Source organism: Chelmon rostratus, chromosome 21 (genome assembly GCF_017976325.1).
Source record: "Chelmon rostratus isolate fCheRos1 chromosome 21, fCheRos1.pri, whole genome shotgun sequence".
Taxonomy (NCBI): Eukaryota; Metazoa; Chordata; class Actinopteri; order Chaetodontiformes; family Chaetodontidae; genus Chelmon; species Chelmon rostratus.
In genome coordinates this window covers 9,090,467-9,114,098 of record NC_055678.1, presented here as the reverse complement: position 1 = coordinate 9,114,098, position 23,632 = coordinate 9,090,467, and the positions used below count along the sequence as shown (strand labels likewise).

At 39.5% G+C, this 23,632-nt stretch overlaps 1 protein-coding gene across 2 annotated transcripts; it reads right to left on the bottom strand.

Moving 5' to 3' along the window:
* Positions 1-16: 16 nt before the first annotated feature.
* LOC121624662 (catechol O-methyltransferase domain-containing protein 1-like) lies at positions 17-15,101 on the bottom strand. 2 transcript variants are annotated; one of them, XM_041962469.1, is made up of 7 exons: positions 14,470-14,622; positions 13,131-13,255; positions 12,907-13,012; positions 11,715-11,833; positions 10,680-10,734; positions 480-613; positions 17-373 (listed from the first exon to the last, which is right to left on the bottom strand). In XM_041962469.1, the coding sequence occupies exons 1-7, from the start codon at positions 14,549-14,551 to the stop codon at positions 221-223; spliced, it is 774 nt and encodes a 257-aa protein (XP_041818403.1). In that variant the 5' UTR covers positions 14,552-14,622; the 3' UTR covers positions 17-220. The 2 variants fall into 2 exon arrangements, with proteins under 2 accessions (XP_041818403.1, XP_041818404.1); XM_041962470.1 differs by lacking the exon at positions 14,470-14,622 and adding an exon at positions 14,974-15,101 and having other exon boundaries at positions 19-373.
* Positions 15,102-23,632: the final 8,531 nt, after the last annotated feature.

Here is a 23,632-nt window from a genome sequence, read left to right as displayed (position 1 = left end):
AATAATGATTCACTACAAAAACAAAGGTGTGTACAGTTGTTTTTTTTTAATCAAAGTCAATCACTATTTTATTCAAATGCAGCACTTTGTCTCATAACAGTAAAATGAACTATGATTAAGTTTTTCACTGATGTAATTAAACTGGATTGAAAATTACTTAAAAATACAGCGTTCTATAATTTTCAGAATGACATCTGAAACTTCTGTCAGACACTTTGTCTTATAGTTTGATCGCCAGTGTGACCCCATCTCCCACTGTGAGCATGCTCAGGTTGATTCGAGTGTCTCGGTGCAACTTCTTGTTCAGCTTGTCAATGGCCACGGTGTCTTGGTCGTCAGGGGCTGGATTGATGACCTTTCCACCCCAGAGGACCTGTAAAACCAGAAAAAAACACCACAAGTTTAGAGATTTAGATGATTTAGAAGTACCCTATTACAAGAAGTCATACTTAAATGTCTGTCTTGGCTGAAGCCCTTACATTGTCGACAGCAATGATACCCCCTTTCCTCAACAGTTGCAGGGACTTTTCGTAGTAGCTGTCATAGTTAACTTTGTCTGCGTCAATGAAGACAAAGTCGAACGTTTCAGCCTGGCTAGCAGACAACAAATCATCTGAAAGAAACAACCCGAAACAGAAAGGTAAATTATACTACAGGTTATACATAACAAGCCCATCTCATTTAACTGTATTACTCAACATTGATCTTCTTCTGGTCAGCAGTATTCACTGAAAGACAGATTCTTAATCAGTATTCACTGAAAGACAGATTCTTAATAGCTAAGAAAGTGAAATAAGTTGACTAAAATTGTCCATAGTTTTTACCCATTAATCAAGAAAATCACAACATGTTTCTCCTTTTTGCTCATCTAAAAATCTTAGAGAGTGTAAAATGTTGTCTTTGAGGAAAACATAATTTCATGATTTTAAAAACAAACGGTTCCACTTTACAGTAATTTTATGAATCCTCCATGCAAGTTTCTAACCGTAAAGCAAATTCAAATATTTCATGATAAGATCTGATGGAATTAGTGTTATTTTGATCGTAAAAGCTTAATTATATACATGAAATTATTAGTAACAAATTAGAAGCATTCAACTGATTCTGTATACTGGTTAGTAAAGTAAGTTAGAAACGTGTCATTATTGAAAATAAATAATAATAATTAAAAAAAAATTGAGGCCACGTGATCCCGGTGACTTCTTCGACGATTTGTGCGCGTGACGTCACTTACGTTTTCACGGTTACGCCGACGTTTAGCGTTTGATTCAAGAAGAAAAAACTTTTAAAACTGACCGAAATTGGTAAACACGTTTGTGTATTCGGCAAATTCAGAAAGAAATCACACTTCCGTTTTTTTTATAAACTGTGTGAAGGATGAAGAGAAGCGCTGCAACTGGACCTCTTTGACAGGACAACTGGAATCCAGGTACCAAAACTTGTCCAATGTTAGCCGTTAGCTGCCATTATCTGTATTCAGGTAGCTAGCTTATATTAGCTATATTTTTGGGTAACGTTACTGCCGCGGCGTCTGTTTCTGTGTTACTTAGCATCTGAAAAGCCACGCTCAGTGGGTTTAGCTAAATCACAGCTGATCCAAGGCGTCTGAGGTGTCTCTAAATCTTAATTAACATGAATTACTGACTCTGAATAGATGTGCAGTGACCATAGTTTCTTATATTCCTATGAAAAACCTAACCCTAACCCTAACACATCTTGGAGTCCAAGTTACTAAAGATAGGAAATCCAAGACTGCAATTCAATTACTGAAAGACCAAAAAGGTTGCCAACCACTAGTTACAATTCATTTTCCATTAGAAGAGGTTTGTTTTTCTCTTAATAGAGGTGTGAAGTCCAAAATAAGGGCTTTGTTTCAGGACAACATGTTTTCTGTTCCTACAGTAACATTTTGTTGGAGTTTGGTCCTTAGCACTAAAGTGCCTTCCAACAAACAAGGTAAAGGAAGTTTCACATAATTTGATCCATAGACTTCATCCAGTGTTTTGTTCAGTTCTCGTCATGGCTTTAAACCCCACCAGGAGCCGGTAACGTTTGTGCTTCTACCATGCGTAAGTAGGCTGCATAGTTAAATGGTTTCTTTTTTGTCAGTTTTAATTGTGTTTATTGATATATGATCAGGGAGTATTAGGGATGCACGATAATTATCGGGTCGATAACAGGAAATTATGATGTCATTCCGATAAGTCCGATATCATGACGAACAGCCCCGATAACGTATGTGTTTTTGTCAGCACGGCAGTGCCTCGCTCCCACTATGAGACCCGAATGGCCTGCAGTGAATGCTGCATTCAAGTGACGTTAGCATAATCAGAAAAACTCTTTGTTTTTCTGATTTGTTATTGAGCTTGGTACATTAAAGGATAACTTATTGATGATTTGTTATTGAGCTTGGTACATTAAAGGATAACTTTCATTTTTTTACAACCTGGACTTTATTTGTGGCATTAAATGCGACCATTTAGACACCGAGACAACTTTGGTGGCATTTGGAGTCGTTTTGAAGAAATTAGCCCCAGAGGAGCGGCGCGTATATCCGTATAATGCGAGTAATCGGGGCATCCGTGAGTAGCCTCTATAAACGCATAATCTGCGGCGAAACTCGTTCATATTCCAATATTTTGTTGTGATATGCTGGCGCTATTCCCCTCTGAGCCCGTGGTGGCATGTTATCAATATACAGCGTCTCGAGGAAACTACCTCTAACGTGGATGATGTCATTTTCGAGCGACGCGCGCTGCGAGCAACCAGACACAACACGGCTAATTGCGGCAGTCGGCTAGTTTAGCTGTAGTTTGCGACTGTTATTTTTCACAAAATGGATGAATATTTTTCCGACTCTGAGGTGGTGGACGATGACTTTGTTTACGATGGACGTCCTTACCGTTTTGAGCTAGAGTACATGGACGAGGAGCTCGTTGAAAGGAGGATGCGGAGGCAGAGAGAGGAACAGCTGGCCAAACAACAAACGCGTATCTCCTGGCCGCAAGTCCCACTCTGAGCAACAGAGGCATTCCTTCTCTGTTGTCATCGATGAACATTGTCCACAAGAACACAAGTTGCCGTTTTCTCGTGGACGCGCAGCCGTTTGTTGTTGTTTTGGCCAGCTGTCACAGTGTGTGATGTCACAGTGTGTGATGTCACAGTGTATGATGTCACTGTGTGTGATGTCAGTGTGTGATGTCAGTGTGTGATGTCACCGTGTCATGTCACTGACATCACCATGTGTAGTCTCGAGAAAACTACCTCTAACGTGGATGATGTAATTTTCGAGCGACGCGCGCTGCGAGCAACCAGACACAACACGGCTAACTCTGCGGCGGTCGGCTAGTTTAGCTGTAGTTTGAGACTGTTACATGTGATGTCAGTGTGTGGTGTCAGTGTGTGATGTCAGTGTGTGATGTCACTGTGTTATCTCTGATGTCACTGTGTGATGTCACACTGATGTCAGTGTGTGATGTCACTGTGTTATCTCAGATGTCACTGTGTGATGTCAGTGTGTGATGTCACAGTGTGATGTCACTGTGTGATGTCACTGTGTGATGTCACTGTGTTATCTCTGATGTCACTGTGTGATGTCACACTGATGTCAGTGTGTGATGTCACTGTGTTATCTCTGATGTCACTGTGTGATGTCACACTGTGATGTCAGTGTGTGATGTCACTGTGTGATGTCACTGTGTGATGTCACACTGTGATGTCACACTGTGATGTCAGTGTGTGATGTCACAGTGTGATGTCACTGTGTGATGTCATTGTGTGATGTCACACTGTGACGTCACACTGTGATGTCAGTGTGTGATGTCACACTGTGATGTCACACTGTGATGTCACTGTGATGGTCATTTCTAATTATATCATTCTGAGATATGCAATCCATCGTTTGGAGGGATGCACGATAATTATCAGGCCGATAACAAGAAATTATGATGTCACTGTGTGATGTCACACTGATGTCAGTGCGTGATGTCACTGTGTTATCTCTGATGTCACTGTGTGATGTCACACTGTGATGTCAGTGTGTGATGTCAGTGTGTGATGTCAGTGTGTGATGTCACACTGTGATGTCACTGTGTGATGTCACACTGTGATGTCACTGTGATGGTCATTTCTAATTATATCATTCTGAGATATTTAAATCATCGTTTGTAGGGATGCACGATAATTATCAGGCCGATAACAAGAAATTATGACGTCATTCCGATAAGTCCGATATCATCACGAATAGCCCAGATAACATATAACATATGTTTTTGTCAGCACGGCAGTGCCTCGCTCCCACCATGAGACCCGAATGGCCTGCAGTGAGTGCTGCGTTCATGTGACGTTGGCATAATCAGAAAAACTCTCTCACTGGGAAAAATCAAGAATACCCCCACATGCCAGAAAACAACTCGTTAACTCGGTCATAATTTTGCTAGTTGCTGACTTGAATTAATATTCGCAGTATTTTTCCACATGTTACACACAAAAAATAGAAACATGAACTGAAATAGGCCGAAAGAACGACTGTCGAACGAGGGAATGTACGTTACACCTTGAATGCAGCATGCGGCACAGCGTGCTAATGAAAACAGAGTTCAGACTTCTTCAAAGTTTCCAAAGAAGATATTCCAATATTCCAATATTTTGTTGTGATATGCTGGCGCTATTCCCCTCTGAGCCCGTGGTGGCATGTTATCAATATACAGCGTCTCGAGGAAACTACCTCTAACGTGGATGATGTCATTTTCGAGCGACGCGCGCTGCGAGCAACCAGACACAACACGGCTAACTGCGGCGGTCGGCTAGTTTAGCTGTAGTTTGCGACTGTTATTTTTCACAAAATGGATGAATATTTTTCCGACTCTGAGGTGGTGGACGATGACTTTGTTTACGATGGACGTCCTTACCGTTTTGAGCTAGAGTACACGGACGAGGAGCTCGTTGAAAGGAGGATGCGGAGGCAGAGAGAGGAACAGCTGGCCAAACAACAAACGCGTATCTCCTGGCCGCAAGTCCCACTCTGAGCAACAGAGGCATTCCTTCTCTGTTGTCATCGATGAACATTGTCCACAAGAACACCACCAGTTGCCGTTTTCTCGTGGACGCGCAGCCGTTTGTTGTTGTTTTGGCCAGCTGTCACAGTGTGTGATGTCACAGTGTGTGATGTCACTGTTTGTGATGTCAGTGTGTGATGTCACCGTGTCATGTCACAGCGTGTCATGTCACTGACATCACCATGTGTAGTCTCGAGAAAACTACCTCTAACGTGGATGATGTAATTTTTGAGCGACGCGCGCTGCGAGCAACCAGACACAACACGGCTAACTCTGCGGCGGTCGGCTAGTTTAGCTGTAGTTTGCGACTGTTACATGTGATGTCAGTGTGTGATGTCAGTGTGTGATGTCACTGTGTTATCTCTGATGTCAGTGCGTGTTGTCACTGTGTTATCTCTGATGTCACTGTGTGATGTCACACTGTGATGTCACAGTGTGATGTCACTGTGTGATGTCACTGTGTGATGTCACTGTGTGATGTCACACTGATGTCAGTGCGTGATGTCACTGTGTTATCTCTGATGTCACTGTGTGATGTCACACTGTGATGTCACTGTGTGATGTCACACTGTGATGTCACTGTGATGGTCATTTCTAATTATATCATTCTGAGATATGTAATTCATCGTTTGGAGGGATGCACGATAATTATCAGGCCGATAACAAGAAATTATGATGTCACTGTGTTATCTCTGATGTCACTGTGTGATGTCACACTGATGTCAGTGCGTGATGTCACTGTGTTATCTCTGATGTCACTGTGTGATGTCACACTGTGATGTCAGTGTGTGATGTCACAGTTTGATGTCACTGTGTGATGTCAGTGTGTGATGTCATTGTGTGATGTCACAGTGTGATGTCACTGTGTGATGTCACTGTGTGATGTCACACTGTGATGTCACTGTGATGGTCATTTCTAATTATATCATTCTGAGATATTTAAATCATCGTTTGTAGGGATGCACGATAATTATCAGGCCGATAACAAGAAATTATGACGTCATTCCGATAAGTCCGATATCATCACGAATAGCCCAGATAACATATAACATATGTTTTTGTCAGCACGGCAGTGCCTCGCTCCCACTATGAGACCCGAATGGCCTGCAGTGAGTGCTGCGTTCATGTGACGTTGGCATAATCAGACAAACTCTCTCACTGGGAAAAATCAAGAATACCCCCACATGCCAGAAAACAACTCGTTAACTCGGTCATAATTTTGCTAGTTGCTGACTTGAATTAATATTCGCAGTATTTTTCCACATGTTACACACAAAAAATAGAAACATGAACTGAAATAGGCCGAAAGAACGACTGTCGAACGAGGGAATGTACGTTACACCTTGAATGCAGCATGCGGCACAGCGTGCTAATGAAAACAGAGTTCAGACTTCTTCAAAGTTTCCAAAGAAGATTGTCATATTCCAATATTTTTGTTGATATGCTGGCGCTATTCCCCTCTGAGCCCGTGGTGGCATGTTATCAATATACAGCGTCTCGAGGAAACTACCTCTAACGTGGATGATGTCATTTTCGAGCGACGCGCGCTGCGAGCAACCAGACACAACACGGCTAACTGCGGCGGTCGGCTAGTTTAGCTGTAGTTTGCGACTGTTATTTTTCACAAAATGGATGAATATTTTTCCGACTCTGAGGTGGTGGACGATGACTTTGTTTACGATGGACGTCCTTACCGTTTTGAGCTAGAGTACACGGACGAGGAGCTCGTTGAAAGGAGGATGCGGAGGCAGAGAGAGGAACAGCTGGCCAAACAACAAACGCGTATCTCCTGGCCGCAAGTCCCACTCTGAGCAACAGAGGCATTCCTTCTCTGTTGTCATCGATGAACATTGTCCACAAGAACACCACCAGTTGCCGTTTTCTCGTGGACGCGCAGCCGTTTGTTGTTGTTTTGGCCAGCTGTCACAGTGTGTGATGTCACAGTGTGTGACGTCACTGTGTGTGATGTCAGTGTGTGATGACAGCGTGTCATGTCACTGACATCACCATGTGTAGTCTCTAGAAAACTACCTCTAACGTGGATGATGTAATTTTCGAGCGACGCGCGCTGCCAGCAACCAGGCACAACACGGCTAACTCTGCGGCGGTCGGCTAGTTTAGCTGTAGTTTGCGACTGTTTCGTGTGATGTCCCTGTGTGATGTCAGTGTGTGATGTCACTGTGTGATCTCTGATGTCACTGTGTGATGTCACACTGATGTCAGTGCGTGATGTCACTGTGTTATCTCTGATGTCACTGTGTGATGTCACACTGTGGTGATGTCAGTGTGTGATGTCACAGTGTGATGTCACTGTGTGATGTCACACTGATGTCAGTGCGTGATGTCACTGTGTTATCTCTGATGTCAGTGTGTGATGTCACACTGTGATGTCAGTGTGTGATGTCACTGTGTGATGTCACTGTGTGATGTCATTTTGTGATGTCACTGTGTGATGTCACTGTGTGATGTCACACTGATGTCAGTGTGTGATGTCACTGTGTGATGTCACACTGTGATGTCACTGTGATGGTCATTTCTAATTACATCATTCTGAGATATGTAATTCATCGTTTGGAGGAATGCACGATAATTATCAGGCCGATAACAAGAAATCATGATGTCACTGTGTTATCTCTGATGTCACTGTGTGATGTCACACTGATGTCACTGCGTGATGTCACTGTGTTATCTCTGATGTCATTGTGTGATGTCAGTGTGTGATGTCAGTGTGTGATGTCACTGTGTGATGTCACTGTGTGATGTCAGTGTGTGATGTCAGTGTGTGATGTCACTGTGTGATGTCACTGTGTGATGTCACACTGTGATGTCAGTGTGTGATGTCACACTGTGATGTCACACTGTGATGTCACTGATGGTCATTTCTAATTATATCATTCTGAGATATGTAATTCATCGTTTGGAGGGATGCACGATAATTATCAGGCCGATAACAAGAAATTATGATGTCACTGTGTTATCTCTGATGTCACTGTGTGATGTCACACTGATGTCCGTGCGTGATGTCACTGTGTTATCTCTGATGTCACTGTGTGATGTCACACTGTGATGTCAGTGTGTGATGTCACAGTTTGATGTCACTGTGTGATGTCAGTGTGTGATGTCAGTGTGTAATGTCACATTGTGATGTCACTGTGTGATGTCACAGTGATGGTCATTTCTAATTATATCACTCTGAGATATTTAAATCATCGTTTGTAGGGATGCACGATAATTATCAGGCCGATAACAAGAAATTATGACGTCATTCCGATAAGTCCGATATCATCACGAATAGCCCAGATAACATATATGTTTTTGTCAGCACGGCAGTGCCTCGCTCCCACTATGAGACCCGAATGGCCTGCAGTGAGTGCTGCGTTCATGTGACGTTGGCATAATCAGACAAACTCTCTCACTGGGAAAAATCAAGAATACCCCCACATGCCAGAAAACAACTCGTTAACTCGGTCATAATTTTGCTAGTTGCTGACTTGAATTAATATTCGCAGTATTTTTCCACATGTTACACACAAAAAATAGAAACATGAACTTAAATAGGCTGAAAGAACGACTGTCGAACGAGGGAATGTACGTTACACCTTGAATGCAGCATGCAGCACAGTGTGCTAATGAAAACAGAGTTCAGACTTCTTCAAAGTTTCCAAAGAAGATTGTTCGCTGGTTATTCATAACAAATCCAAGCGAGTTCCACTAGGAGCGAGGAATTGCACGAGCTTTAATACCTGATCAGTCACCTGAAACATAACCACCGCTTTGACGGAGTTTGGAAAGCTTATGAGGACGCCAAGCCTGCTAAAGACGCTAACGTTAGCAAGGCAGCCGCAAAGAAGCCACCGGGACTTACGCGAAGGCGAGGCTTTCGAAAAGTCCAAGAAATTTGCCAAAGATTCAGGTTCAGGCTCAGGTTATTGAAGATTTAATCATGGACGTGATGGTGCTTGACTTACTATGGACTGCCCTTCTTCAGTTTGTCTACATAGATAAGTCGAAGTAAGGGATCATGTATCTTCCTTCAGGATGACATAGAAGCCCGATGCGACGCTTCTCCGTAGGAAACTGCTCACTATACATTATCCCGCTTAGAACACGGCTTATTACTACAGCATTCAATAGTGTGACACAAAATACTGAGCAAAACATATTTTATTGATTTAAAATGAGTCTACTCTTGCCTGTCACCGCTCTCACTGCGCAGCGGCTCTGAAAGTAAACACGTACGTTGCGTAGCAACCGCCTCTCACTGTGCGCAGACCGGCAGGCAGGAAAACTTATTTCTTTACAAATATTCAGCGAAATCATGTCAAATGTGGAGAAGTGATGGGATATCCCAGACCTGAGAGAGACGTAGCTGGAGACAGAGTTTGGTTTACCGCTATTTTTTCGGACTGATGGATAAAAGTCCTGCATCAGCTGATTTCTGCTTTCAGCGTCAGACATTAAAAAAATCTGACTCCAGTTTTGTCTCCACTAAGCAGTCTTTTAGCAGACCGATCGTCCATGCTGTGTTTCTCTTGGTGTTTTTTTCGTGTCTGTCGGCTTCAGTCTGGTCAATCTCTGCGTCCTCAAGTCTTTTGTGTCTTAATATCGCTCCTCCTGTTGGTCCAGCGTTGTTTTTTACTTTTCTCGTCTTTTTTGCTGGGGACATCATTCTCCAGCCAAGTGTTTGGTCCTCTCCAAACAAATTAAAAATAATGTACGGAAAATGCTCCATATTTTGCCTCTCAAATCAGCTGGCGATGTGTTATTGAGCTTGGCCAGTGCATTAATTTTCTATGTATATTTTTTTTTGTAAACTTCTGGAATACACTTTTTCAGTTTGTAATCCTGATGCATGTATTTGCATCATTTTAAGGGGCCTTTATTTTTTATATCAGTAAGTAATGCACCTTATTTAAATTGGTGTGAGATATCAAATAGGTTTGTTTAATAGCTTTAAGAACATGTTTGAGAGGCTTACCAATAGTTTTTCTTTGAAAAAATAAATATCTCTTCATTTAAAGAGTCAAAACTGTTTTTGGTTTTGTTAGTGGTATTGATGTCATGATGTTAGGTATATGTGTGTGTTATCGGTTATCGGTATCGGCATTTAGGAGCTGAAAGTTATCGGTTATCGGTATCGGTTTTAAAAAACAGTTATCGTGCATCCCTAGGGAGTTTGCATTGGGTGCCTTATTTTGAAAAGTGACCAAATTCTTTATGTCATTCTGGTGTCTTGACTTCCTGCCTGGTTCGATCTGAGCAGAGCGGAAAGCCGCCTCTGGGATGCTTCTGAAACACTCTGTGGCACTTATGGTGGTGTATTTATCAACACATGGTTGCTGTGTTTTCGGTCTGTTAGAAATTTGACCCTATAGTTTGCTCCTACACTGAACTTTAACCTCATCTTAACCATGTGTGCAAGAGATTTTAACAAACATACCCACTTAATACCTTAAACCTCAGCTAAGGTAATGAAAGAGCAACAGCCCTAGGGAGAATAGAGAAGTCATGGATGTACACACAAGCCTTCTGGAATGACTTGTCACTGTTACATCACTGTCACTGAAATTGTACATCCCCTGTCAAATTTTGAACAGTAAATTAAGACATGCATTACTGTACCTAGAGTTTTCAATGCTGGCTGTATGCGTAGATCAATTTTATGCTCGACTCCAGCCTGTAAACATAAAGAAACAAGAATATTTTCTAAAAAAGTGCAGCAGTTTTGTTGTCTGACAACAGATGGGAAACAACGTATGAAGTGGTTGTGCAAACAGGATGTTGTTTACAATAACCCAGTCTTGCTATTGTCTGGATAAAATAAGATGAAGTGATATCAGCCTGGATGTATCTGACTATGTACATATTGTACACAAGATGCGTGTCAGGCCTATTCAATATATTCACGTTGCCAATGAGTACAAGAATGTATATGTGAAAGCATGTCACAAGATTTTGTATGAAATTAAATCTTAATCCAGTAATGAGCAGAATTCAAAATACTGTTTGCACGGAAACATTGAGAAGGAGGTGGAAGTCTGCAGTTATTGACTTTGACCAATCAAAATAAAGGTCTGAAGGTGGTGTAACTAACTTGTATAATCAGACTCTCATAGGACAACTAATGATAACATTTCTCGATGAATTAGTTGATTAGTTGCTTGATAAATCATTCATTCTGTGTCACAAAATAGTATACAATGGAAACCAAATTTCTACTTGTTTTGTCTGAATAACAGTCCAAAACCCAAAGATATTGAAACTTGCATTGACAGAAGACAGAGAAACCAGCAGATCCTGATATATAAGAGGCTGGAAACTGCAAATCTTGGTCATTTTTGCCTGATAAATGACTTAAGTGATTAATTGATGATCAAAATTGTTGTTGATTCATCCAAACTACCTTTTCTTTTCAGACAGGATTATCAAAAGAGTCATCGAAAAGATTAAACCCTAAGGAAAAGATTAAGACTGACACCGAAGCCCATTCCACATGAAGGCACACAGACTTGCATCAAACAGAAATGCAGTACGTCTATTACCTGTGATGTATGAAATCCTCTGCACTGATCAGCACTTTGTAACAAAACAGCAGCATTATGATATGATATCAATACAGTGGTTTGACAAATAATAAAACATTGGTGTACATGGTACCTCTTTCCAGAAGGGTTTGCCAATGTTGGTGTACTCTTCACTGATGTCACATGCCACCAAAACTCCATCATCAGGCAAAGCCAGTGCCATGTTCAGCGTGTTGTAACCTGTGTATACTCCTGCAGCGAGATGACACTAAAATCAGAATGACGAATGACAATAGAAGATGCAAAATGGACACTTAAAACAACATTCTGTTTTTGCAAACTGACAAAACATGAAAGCATCAAGATGAAAAACATAAAACATCTATGGTGTAATGATGCATCAAGATCTATAAATAAATAAATGGTCTGAGTCAAAAATATAGCAGAGTAAAAAGAGACATACTGTATATATGACACTTAATACTATATTATGTTAATATTATATACTGTTTTATTACATTATATGTACTTTATTTCTGTTATATTATTATGTTAATACAGACAAACACTAAGTATACTTTATCATGTTATATATTAATCTGGTTTATTTTTTACTTTCTCTGTCTATCTTTTCTTATTTCTGTCCTTGTGCTATTGCAACAATCAAATCTTTCCTCTGGCAAACAAACAGAAAAACAAAACAAATAAAAGCTTATCTTATAAGCAAACATACAAGTACCAAAAAAAAACAAAAAACGCCTAATGCAGTAGCCTTCAAAGTCATGCTACAACTAAAACTGACACCATGTAGCCACTGTAAGTCTAAATAAGTCGGTTTCCACTGCTTAACATTTAACCAGCTTCTTTATAAAATTTGGGCTTTAAGGAACAGTCAAAATATTCAGCCAAAAACAATAATTGAAAAGAAGTATATTCTACCACTTGATACACTTAAAATAGGTAAACCACTGAGCATGAATAAGGTGGGTGTGCATATTAAAGCAGATTTTAGAGCACCCAGGTTACCACAGGACTCATTTGTTTCTATCTTAACTGATTTTATTCTGGTTTTTATTGCTTATTGGTTTTGATTGTCATCCTAATGCTCTTCTTAGCTACTTTATGTATAAAACATGTTGAACTGCCTGTGTTTGAAATGCTATATAAATCATATCTTACGCCTATGCGCCGAAAATCCGGAACAAGCTAATTCCTCCTAGTTGCCTGTGTGCATGTGAATGTACTCTGTGTCTGAACAGGGTAAGGATTGTGGCAGGTGTGCACGCATCAGAGACGAGATGTAATGTCAAGTCTGAGGCCCTTACCAATCTCTAATGCTTTCTTGGCTTTTATTAGTCTTGCCAGGTTGGCCATGAGCTGCGACTGCTCACAAGCGACCATCATGATGCTCCAGGAGTCTTCCATTGTCCTCTGAATGCAATAGGCGGAAATTACATTGTGAAAAGTGATTACATGTTGTGACATTCAGACATTGAATGTATAATTGTGCCAGAGCACAGCAATATTCCAGACACCAAGATATTCTTACCAGTCTGAGGCTTTTCAGGACCGGATGCTCCCTCATGGAGTGATTGAGGACGTACTGCAACAGAGGGTTGTCTTTTCCCCCGCAGTGACTTTTGGAGATGCTCATTGTGGAAGATTTTTTTTTCCCTGAGGGTGAACATTAAACCATGGAACAATTATAAGGATCTTAAGAGCATGATGATGCCATGGGACCTACCATCCATTTCCTATACATCTTATAGGAAACTGAAGTCTGGTCTACTTAATGTACAGTAGTTATTTGAATTAGATATAACTTAAATGACCTCAGTGGGGAAAATGCAATTATTGCACCAGCAGCAACAGATCCAGATAAAGAAATGAATACTGGAAATGGTTAGACTATATAGCTTGACATCTTGAGGGCAATGAAATGAATTAGTCTAGTCAAACACAATCTCATGATATCTGTGTCCCGACATTTCTGGTTGGCGCATGCACCAGATGGTTTCTAATATTCAGCTGCCATACGTTTTTTCAAAGGCTTTGCAGTTTTGTAATGAGGGTCAATAGCAGTAGTGGGTGTTTGATTGTGCAACTGTGTAAACACGAGGCAGTGTCTCTTGAAAATAGATTATATGACACTGAAATGAGGTGAAAAATAGGATTCACATGACCTTGCAAGCCTTTTTAGTCCAACTTTTAATAAATACTTTCTTTTCTATCCATGCCTACCCTGGTAATTCGCAGGATTTAATGCTTAACTGGTGTATGATGTAATCATGGCTGTGAAGAAAAGGTGCTTTGACGTAGCACTACCTCAAATTTGGGACACTGTGCAGCTTACGTTTGTTTCATTAAAACCTGTTGAATATGGAAAAATGGAAATGCAGCATATTAATGTCATATAGACAAAACCTAAAGGATGATTCTCTAATTCTCAATTGTAATACACTATAATCAATGTAATCAATAATCCAACATGTACCATCTTAAAAAAAACTGTTTAGGACATATGAAAACTAGTGATTTTATTTGTTTCCCCTATATCCAGAACACATAAGCCCAGATGTGCACTGAAAACTGCTGCACTTTGGCACAGTCCTAGATTTCCACTCAGACCTTAAAGGCGGTTTTAAACCCTGTATGCCTTTGGGAAACTTTTATTCTACTTGTGCAAAAATTAATTAACAGTTCCACAAAGAGCTTTCCCTCGTCTGTGCAGAGTCTCCAGTCTGAATATATATCATTTAGTTAGACAAAACAAACGTGATGTGCCCTTCACTGATTTAAGTGAGCCGACACACACCTTACTACAGACAGGTTGCCTTGGTGGAATGTAAAGCTTTAAAGTCTCACGCCTCTAACACTTTCGCTCTTACCAAAGAAATAGCCGGCGACAAAAACAACTCCCAGTGTGATGGATCCAGCCAGAGCCTCTTTGGAGATATTACGAACAGACATACCGGTACCTTTAACGATTTCACTGTGACCCCACACGATTTAACAGCCCCAGATCACGCTCTTCCGCGTTGGCTGAGCATTGTGCCGTAATGCTGCGAATAGAGGCGACGCTCCGATCCGATTACAGCGATGTGACCAGCACGGTAAACGTCTGTTAGGTGTACATCGGCATCGTACGTGTCGGGCCACGACTATCGAATCAATGCAGCTGTGTTTGTCAGGAACGTAGCCAGGAAAATATAAAATATACGATTCCAACTATGGCCAGTTACGCGGAACATGTGATAAAAGTCGAATGAACTCGATAACCCCTCTAAACTAGACGGACCCCTTCTAAGGAAACATGTTGCAGGGCTTAGGCGTGAGCCATGAAGTGAAACCTTTATGCAGCTGCAAATCGCTACATGAAGGAAACGACTCACCACAAAGTTGCGTCTTGATGAAGATGATGGTCTTCGGAGAGAGCGAGCGGATGAATTCTTGCCTAAACGAGCGTTTGAAATGCGGTCAGTCATGTAGAAGTAATGACGGTCATATGACCTGCAGCAGCCCTCATGATAGGGTTGTAAAACAGACGCCCACTGTTACGAATCACTGCTGCTCCTGTGATGGAAACATGAAAGATAATACAACGGACATTTGACTGAACGCTGTTGGTCGTTTTATTCAAATCCTTTGCTTGAATAAAGCATCAATGCCACCTTATGAATGTATTCTGTTGCAAGTAAAAGTCCTGTGTAGTGCAGAAATATCATCAGCAAACTGTACTTAAAGTATCAAAAGTGAAAGTGCCTTCAATGCAGAATGGTACCGTTTACACGTTTGTTATTATACACAGTATAATACATCATTGGATTAGATGAATTAACATGTACACAGCATGCATCTGAAGTCTGGAAAGTAACTCATAACAGCTGTCAGATTGATGCAGAGGGGCAGAAAGTATAAAAGTTGCATAAAAAGTGCAATATCTAAATTTGTACTCAAGTAGAGTACAGTAAATTTCTATCACTACTTAAGATTATAGACAGTTAAAAGTATGCCATAAGTCACTGTGAAATTATTAATGCTTAGTTCCAAAGCAGGACAGTGTGACATGACTGAAAAAAATACAATTATAATAAATACTTACTTAATTACTGTTTATTTTCTTAATTAGCAAACACTGTTAGAAAAGCTTTGTGTTTTAAATCCAATTTAACTGCAGCAGCACTGTGGCACCCTCACTGCCCGAATCCAGATAATGATCAGACTAAATGAATAGTTTCTATGCAACTTAGCAGTCTGTCATGAATAGATAATGGCGGTTAGAGTTAGGGTTATTTGGCCATCTGCAGCTCTCATGATAGCTCATTGTAACAGACACATGCACGTCCTTTCCAAGCCCCTTTAGTAAAGAGATTTCGTGTCACAGTAAGATGATGTCACAGACTCAGTTCAATAACTAGTCATGTAACATAATGTCTTTGTGAAACCACCAGAAAATACAAAGTTATTTTTTAGGCAAAATTACCAAAAAATCCTTGATTCCAACTTCTCCAGTGTGAAGATTGTATGTGCTTTTTTTGTTTTGTATCATTGTAAACTGAATATCTTTGGGTTTGGACTGTTGATCTTACAAAACAAGACTTTTGAACATGTCTCCTTGGACTCCTTTTTCATGTTTTTCTCTCATTTTATAGATTAAATACTCAATTGATTAGTAAATAAAATTACTACATAATTTCTGTTTCAGTTTTAAATAGAAACGCACACTCTCACTGTGTCCCTGGGTATGAAAACCCAGTAGGCTTGTAAACGTATGGTTTATTCTCAGGGGGATACGGTTGGTAACTTGGCATATTTGCATTTTGTACATATAATGTAAACAGTTAGCATTGACTGTGCACATTTTCACAGGACGCTATTGTAAGGTATTTGGAACTGTTTTCAAATATGATAAAATAAACACAGTAACATTAATGTTATTAGAAGTAGGTAATAAACAATGTACTCGACATATAGAAAATAAAAATGAAATTAAATGAAAAATAATGTGAAGTTAACATGAGACTCTTCCTTCTTGGATGAATGAAAACAAATTAAACATATCCAGCCATTATCTTTGTGTAACCCTAAAGACCTCTAAAACAGGTGTTTGTACAGAGAAGGCCAGTGTTGTCATGGCAATGAAGCTTAGCTACGTCCTCAGTGTTAACAAATGGTTCATCTGCACTTTGCTGGTTACTAGTTGTGAAGGCATTATGTTATTGTTTCACATCTTGAACCATAAATTACAGTAAATATATAATATATTTCTTCAATAATGTTGTGCATGAGACAGTTTGGTTTGTGTGTATATTTGGCATTTCTGGTTGATACGCATTTATTGCAAGAAGCACTCCACTAAATGAATTTCTGCATCCCCAAAAAGTACCAGTCATTTATAATGATGGCTTTATAACCATCTGTTTTATCATTAATGATCTTCACACCAGACACAGTTGCAGATTCTTTTTACTGAAAGATGTTGTGGAGATTTATACAGAGAGATACAATGTCACAATAATACTGAAGAGACTATTAAAAAAAGCTAATACGGTTAACGCATTTGCCAGTCCTGCAGAAAAGAAACAGGAGTGTGTTTAATTCTATGTGAGTGTCCATAACTGCATATTTCATTATTTTTCTTTCATTGTTAGTTTTGACTTTGTAGATCTTGCGTGAGATAGTAGTACTGATGGACTGAAGAAAATGGTTTGGGATTTGACTGATAGCTGCATTTATTTCTGCTAGAAATAGTTATTTAGACCAAAGTGTCGATATATAATATCAAATATATTTTTAAACTGCTTTTAGACCATCTAGTGACACTAAAACTTTATATTGAAAGACAGACTCACTCTTTACAGAAATATTCCATAAGGTGCATTATGTGTGGTGGTTATTAATTAACAGAAAATGGAACTAGTGAGGGACTTCCATTATTGATCAGTATGATTGACCATTAATACCATCGAGTATTAGCTTGAACTTTGAGAGACTGATTGAAACCTTATCACTGTATGATAACAAAAACTCTTAGGAAGACATTTTCCAAAGTGCTTTAGTGATCAGTTAAATTTTAAAATCAAGTCTAAAACTAACAGGCAGCCCGATGAAAGGATAACTGTAATGTGCTTCTGATTTCTGGCACCTGTTAAAATCTTTGCTGCTGTATTTTAAAATAGTTGTAAAGAGAAGAGAGAAAAAAAATGTGCAATAATTTAGCCGTGATGAAATAAAAGCATGAAAGATTGTTTCAAGGTTTTTGGCAGACACAAACACAAAAGTCTTAATCTCAGAAATTTTCCTCAGTTGAAAAAAAAAAAAAAGCATTGCTGCATGACAGATTTGTTACGGCTGTTCAGAGTGAGGTTGCTGTCAAATAAAACACCAAAGATTCTACACTGTGGAGTAACAAGATGAGTCCTTTTAGAGTTGAGCTGAAGGAAATTTTGAGTCACCCATTTATGAATGTTCTCGAGAGAGTTTATTAGTCAGTCTCACTTTCATTGAAGTTATTGGGCTCACAGGCAGATACCTGGGTATCTGCTTGTATAAAGATGGAAACTAATGTTGTGTGATCTTATGAGATGTCCCAATGGCAGCATGTAAATGGTATACAGAACTGGGCCAAACACTGAACCTTGCGGAACTCCACAAAGCAGTCTACAGGTGGAAGACCTAGATTCAGCAATGCCAACACAGAAAGTCCTGTCTGTTAATTATGACTTAATCCCCACCAGGGCCATGTCATTGCTCTCAACAAGAGGATGGTGTTATAAAGTATGTCAAAGTTTGAAGAATGTCAAGAGGGCAGGAGGAGGCGCACATTTTGTTGACAGATTCTAACAGTGTAGTTTGAGAGACAGGGTTGAAGAGAGTGAAGCATGTATTTGGCCGAGCGGGGAAACAAACTGAGGAGGGATCTATGGATGAGGTAATACTCTGTGGAGTGAGGCATAATTTTTCATTAAAAAAGTTTAAAAACTCATTGCTGGTTTCAGGAGTAACATCTACAGAAGGGGAGGCATCAGTAGCACAGTTTACAATGTTAAAAAGCACCTTGGGATTCAAACTGTTTGAGTCAATAAGATTGGAATATTGGAGTGTATAGAGTTTTTTTTTAACCTCTGCATTAAAGCGCTTCATCAGGGTTTCAGTGTCCTCATGGGGGCCAGGGAGCTTAGAGGCCTTTCACTGACAGTCTGCTTTATGACATCTACATTTTAGAGTATGAATGCTTTCGTTCATGCCGGGCTGGGGTGTGTGTTTATGTTTCCAGATCTTTAATGGTGCGATGGAATTGCAGGTAATATTTAAATGTGTTAGCTGCTCATCCACTGGTGATGGGAGCTCAGTCTCATATAGTGTTAAAGGCTTTATAAAAAGTATTATAAAGGTAGAATTAAAAACTCTCAACTTTATCTGTAACTGCTCAAATAAGAAGGTAAAACCAAATTAAAACATACGGTACAATAGAGATCAGAGCATGTCAAATCAGATAATGTAAGACTATAAGAAAGAAGAAAGATCAAGCATACGGCCCTGACAATGAGTGGGCCCAGCTAGTGAGAGAGATGAATTAAAAGAATCAATCAGGGATAAAAACTCAGCATTTGGACTGTTAATTGAACTACAAACACATTAAATGGACAGTAATGAAGTTGAAGTTGGAGTAATATTGGTGTTCATACAGAAGGGGGCAGTATTGTCAAGACAATGAAGCTCACCACTGATGCTACACATGTTGGCTTTGCCCCTAGTAAACAATTAAATTTGCAATTTGCAAGTTGCATTTTTTTAAATACTGAGGATGGGAAGAAATAGTTTGGTGTCAGACTGTTCTGATAAATGCACGAGAATAGCACCTGATATGATATGACCTTCAACTGAAATGACTAAGCAAAATTAAGAGGTATATTTGTGCTAGGCAAACAATGATACCATGTGTTAGTGATAAGAAAAAGGTTGTTTTAGGTGGTAAAGACAGGCCAAAACTAATGACTAACAGAAAAATAATCCTTAAAATGCCTTAATTATTCCAAAACTTACGTACAACCCTAAATAATAACTCAGGGTCACATGAATCTCTTAATGAATTCCTCATACTTTCCTTAATCTGCACGTCAATAAACTTACTGAACAAAGTTTTAAAATCTTTAATCGTTTATATTGTGTAAGAACAAACTCAGGAGTATTAACAGCATTTGGAGCTACACTTTGTTTTTCTCCATAAACTTATTCCATGTACATTTCATTTTAATTCTTTTTTTATTGTGGAAGTTTAAGGGTTCCAGTGCCCCAGTGTACGTGCAGCACTCTGCCAAAATTATCGCATGCTTTGTGGAGGCAATGTAGTCACTTTCCCATTTCCTTTATTTGTTTTGCAGATGCAGATAGAAATGTCTCCACTAGAGGGGGAAAACAAGCCTTATTTTTATGAGTGCTGCATACTAGAAAACAGTATAAAAATCAAAATAGTCTAATATTTCTAAACAATGATAGAGAAGCTGTATGAAATACAAATGGCTCCAAATCCAGTGTATGTGAAGGCCACAATGGTAGCACAGGTTCCTATGTGATGCTGTCAGTGTGTAGAGGGGAGTATTCATCCTCACAGAGAGTAAGATTGGGACCAAGTGTTGTTTTCTAGATTACTCCTCCTTGTACCCGCTCTACCTCACGGATAGCTTGCTACCTGATGCTCTCTCTGCTCACTGATCTCCAGTTCACAGGCAGCCCTGGCTGCTGGCCTGCTGCTGCTGCTTCCTGACAGAGTCCGGACAGCAGGGGAGGGCAGAGTGTTCCTCCAGGGGTGGCTGGGACGCTTCCAGCTGGTCTGCTGAGGTGTGGAGCTTGCCTCGGGGTAAGCCTCTCATGTGAGTAAACACCATAACAATCCAGCAGAGAGACACGCTCCCCGGGTTGGGGAATTTTCTGGTGTGCCAGAACAATGTCTGACACTGTTGTGGTGATTGAATTTTATAGGCCGGCCTGACTCGAGTCTACTGTCTGTGAGATGAAGTGTTTTATGATGCCGGGATGATTAATGTGCTCTGAAATGTGAAGGCCTTCTTTGTATGTGTGATGAGGCAATATTCTGTTTTTATCACACATTACAGGAAACGTTATGAGTCTATTATCTTTCTCTACATATCATTTCAGAGCACTCGTTAAGATTTAGATGACGTCTGTATCAACCATCCACATTGTTACTTGCTACTACACTTTGTTACTTAGCAAACATGCCCTACAAATTTTAAATCAGAGCCCGTCAGACTTCTCTGCTCTCACCAGACAATGAAATGTCATGTAAGTCCGCTCCTCTCAACTCTCGAATTTGACTTTGGCAGCAGTCTTTCTCTTTGACTGACAGATGAGCGAGCGATACGACTCCATCAAAAAGTGCAGCCTGACAGTTTGATTTGACAGCCCTCTTCAAACCAAATATACTCCTTGTTCCTGGCACTACATCAACTTGACAAGAAGAAAAGTGGTTAAAAAAAAATAAAAAAGACGTAGATATCTATACTCTGGTATAGATTTCACTATGAAATAATAATAGGAAAAAATGTCCCTATACACAAACCTGCCACCCAGTGCTTAGCTCTCCCGTCATTGTCGGACAAGTGTTGAAATAATTTGTTTGTCTCTTATATTGTTTTAGGGCTGCAACTTATCTCTCCAATATTGATTAATCTATTGATTAATGATTTAAATGAATGCTTTAGTCCATAAAATGTCTGAAAATAGTGACAAATTTGGCTGATTTGCCATTTAGGAAACTTTATTCAGTCAGTCACATCCTATTCATTTATGCCAATTACTGTTTGGGAGGTTTTTTTTGGTTTTGTTTTTTCCTAACCATCAGTCACTATTGATGCATCTGCCCTGCCATGTCATAGCTGCTGTTTGTTACTAGTTAGATTTCAGCTTTATTTTTAATTTAGGTCATTTCTGGAAATTGACTTACAACAAACCGCACAGCTGCATGTATCTCATCCGTGCTTGTTGCCATTTTTGCAGGCTTTTTTATGTTGCTATTTTTCTCGCTCTGGCACAGGAAGATGATGTCCTCATTCTTGATTCTGCCTGCAAAATTCTGATTGGACCATTAATTCTCCAACCAGGGAAAACAGCCATCAGTAAACCACACGACAGACCTATTTGAATTGTTTGAATTGAACAAACCACAGATCTAGGCAGCCGTTCAGAATAGAGCAGAAATGATTAGTCAATTAATGGAGAAGTCCATCTGTTTGGATATTCAATTTTTAAGCAGCAATGGCAAACATGTCTCTGTTCCTGCTTCCCAAATGTGAATATTTTCTGGTTGTCACAGTTTGCTATGATAGTAAACTGAGTATCTATGGGTTTTGGATGTTTGGTCAAGCAGAATAAGACATTTGAAGATTATTTTAAGATGATTAATTGAGTAATCAACAAAGTAAGCAATAGATTTATGAAATAAGAGAATGAAATTAATTGTTAGTTGCAGCCCTAGTTCAGAGGTTTAGTACCAGGTTAGTGAAAATATCCATCAGTTGTTTCCAGAGACCAAGGTTATGTATTCAAATACATCTTTTGTCCAACCAACAATCCAAATACCAGAGATATTCAATTTTCAATCGTATAAAATTGAGAAAATCAGCAAATCTTCACTATTGAAAAGCTGGACAAAGACCATTTTGGCATTAGTGCTTAAAAATTGAATATCCAAACAGATGGACCGTGACTTTACCACTATTACAATATGCAACCTTATATGTATAGAATCTGAACAACTCCCCTCCTTGCACTGTATGGAACTTGTATAGAATATATGATGACAATAATGTTGCTGTAATAATATATAATGCAGTGCTAGAATCTTAATGGACACACCAAAGAACTTTTAAAACCTATGACCTATGGGTAAACATGACCCTTTAATAGCCATTAAACAACATCTTTCGTCAATTATTCATCAATGTGAAATGTTTTCTGCCATTAGCAGGGGGCCTACATGAAGTTGTGATCAAGTCACTAAATATTCTTGTACTTGTGCTGTCATCACTCGAGTGTGTAAATCCTCATCATGGTGATATGCCTACATTCTGCTCTCCCATTTAGCTAATAAAATGCATAGACCTAAATGATTCATGGCAACCATTTACATAATTCATAATTAAATCACAACCCGATGGCTTGGAATTTATTAATAGTGAAAATGCATGTGCCGCCATCGTGATATACTAATTAATATCTTTAGTTATCATTGGCACATTGCTCACTCAGCTGGGGTTTGGTTATGGGGCAGGAATAATGCAATGCAACAACAAATTATCTGTGCATTTAAGTGGGAATGTCTCGGAGTGATTGCCACAATATGCATTTGCCTTAAGAACTTAATGGGGGAATCTGTTTTATCGGGGTTGTCACATGTTCTGGCTAATCATTTTGAACACTGTAAAGATTGGGGCTAATGCATTTCCATCCTCCAGCTCCAGTGTAGGGCTGCAGGGCGTCTCTAATCACGCTGTATGCTTTCCCCACAGTCCACAAAAACACATGCTTTCAGTAACAACTGAAAAACGAAAGCTGAAAACAGCTTTGCTGAGAAAGCGGATGGATTTCTTTTTTCAATTCATTGTAGTTTCTAAGCATTAAGTCGGGTAATTGGCAGAAAATTAAACGACAAATGATTAATTGTTTGACATTTTTGTTGTAAAAATACCAAACATTTGCTGATTCTGGTTTATTAAATGAAGAACCTGATGCTTGTATTTCTTATGTCACTTTAAATTAAAAAAAAAAAAAGTATTTTGGGCTGTTGTTGGACAAAAAAAAGCAATTAAATGTGGCCAACTTGATGGTTTTTTAAAATATTACCGGGCATTTTATGGACTTTTATAGACAATGAATTAATTAAAGGTCAGTTCCCCCAATTTTCAATGCAGCATATCTTCTCACTTACCATCTAGTCATGCAGGCTTGGCTTTGGTTTTATTTTGCCACGGTGATTTTATTTAACTTCATTGCTTTTACATAAAAGATGTTAGGGACTTGCCTCTACGA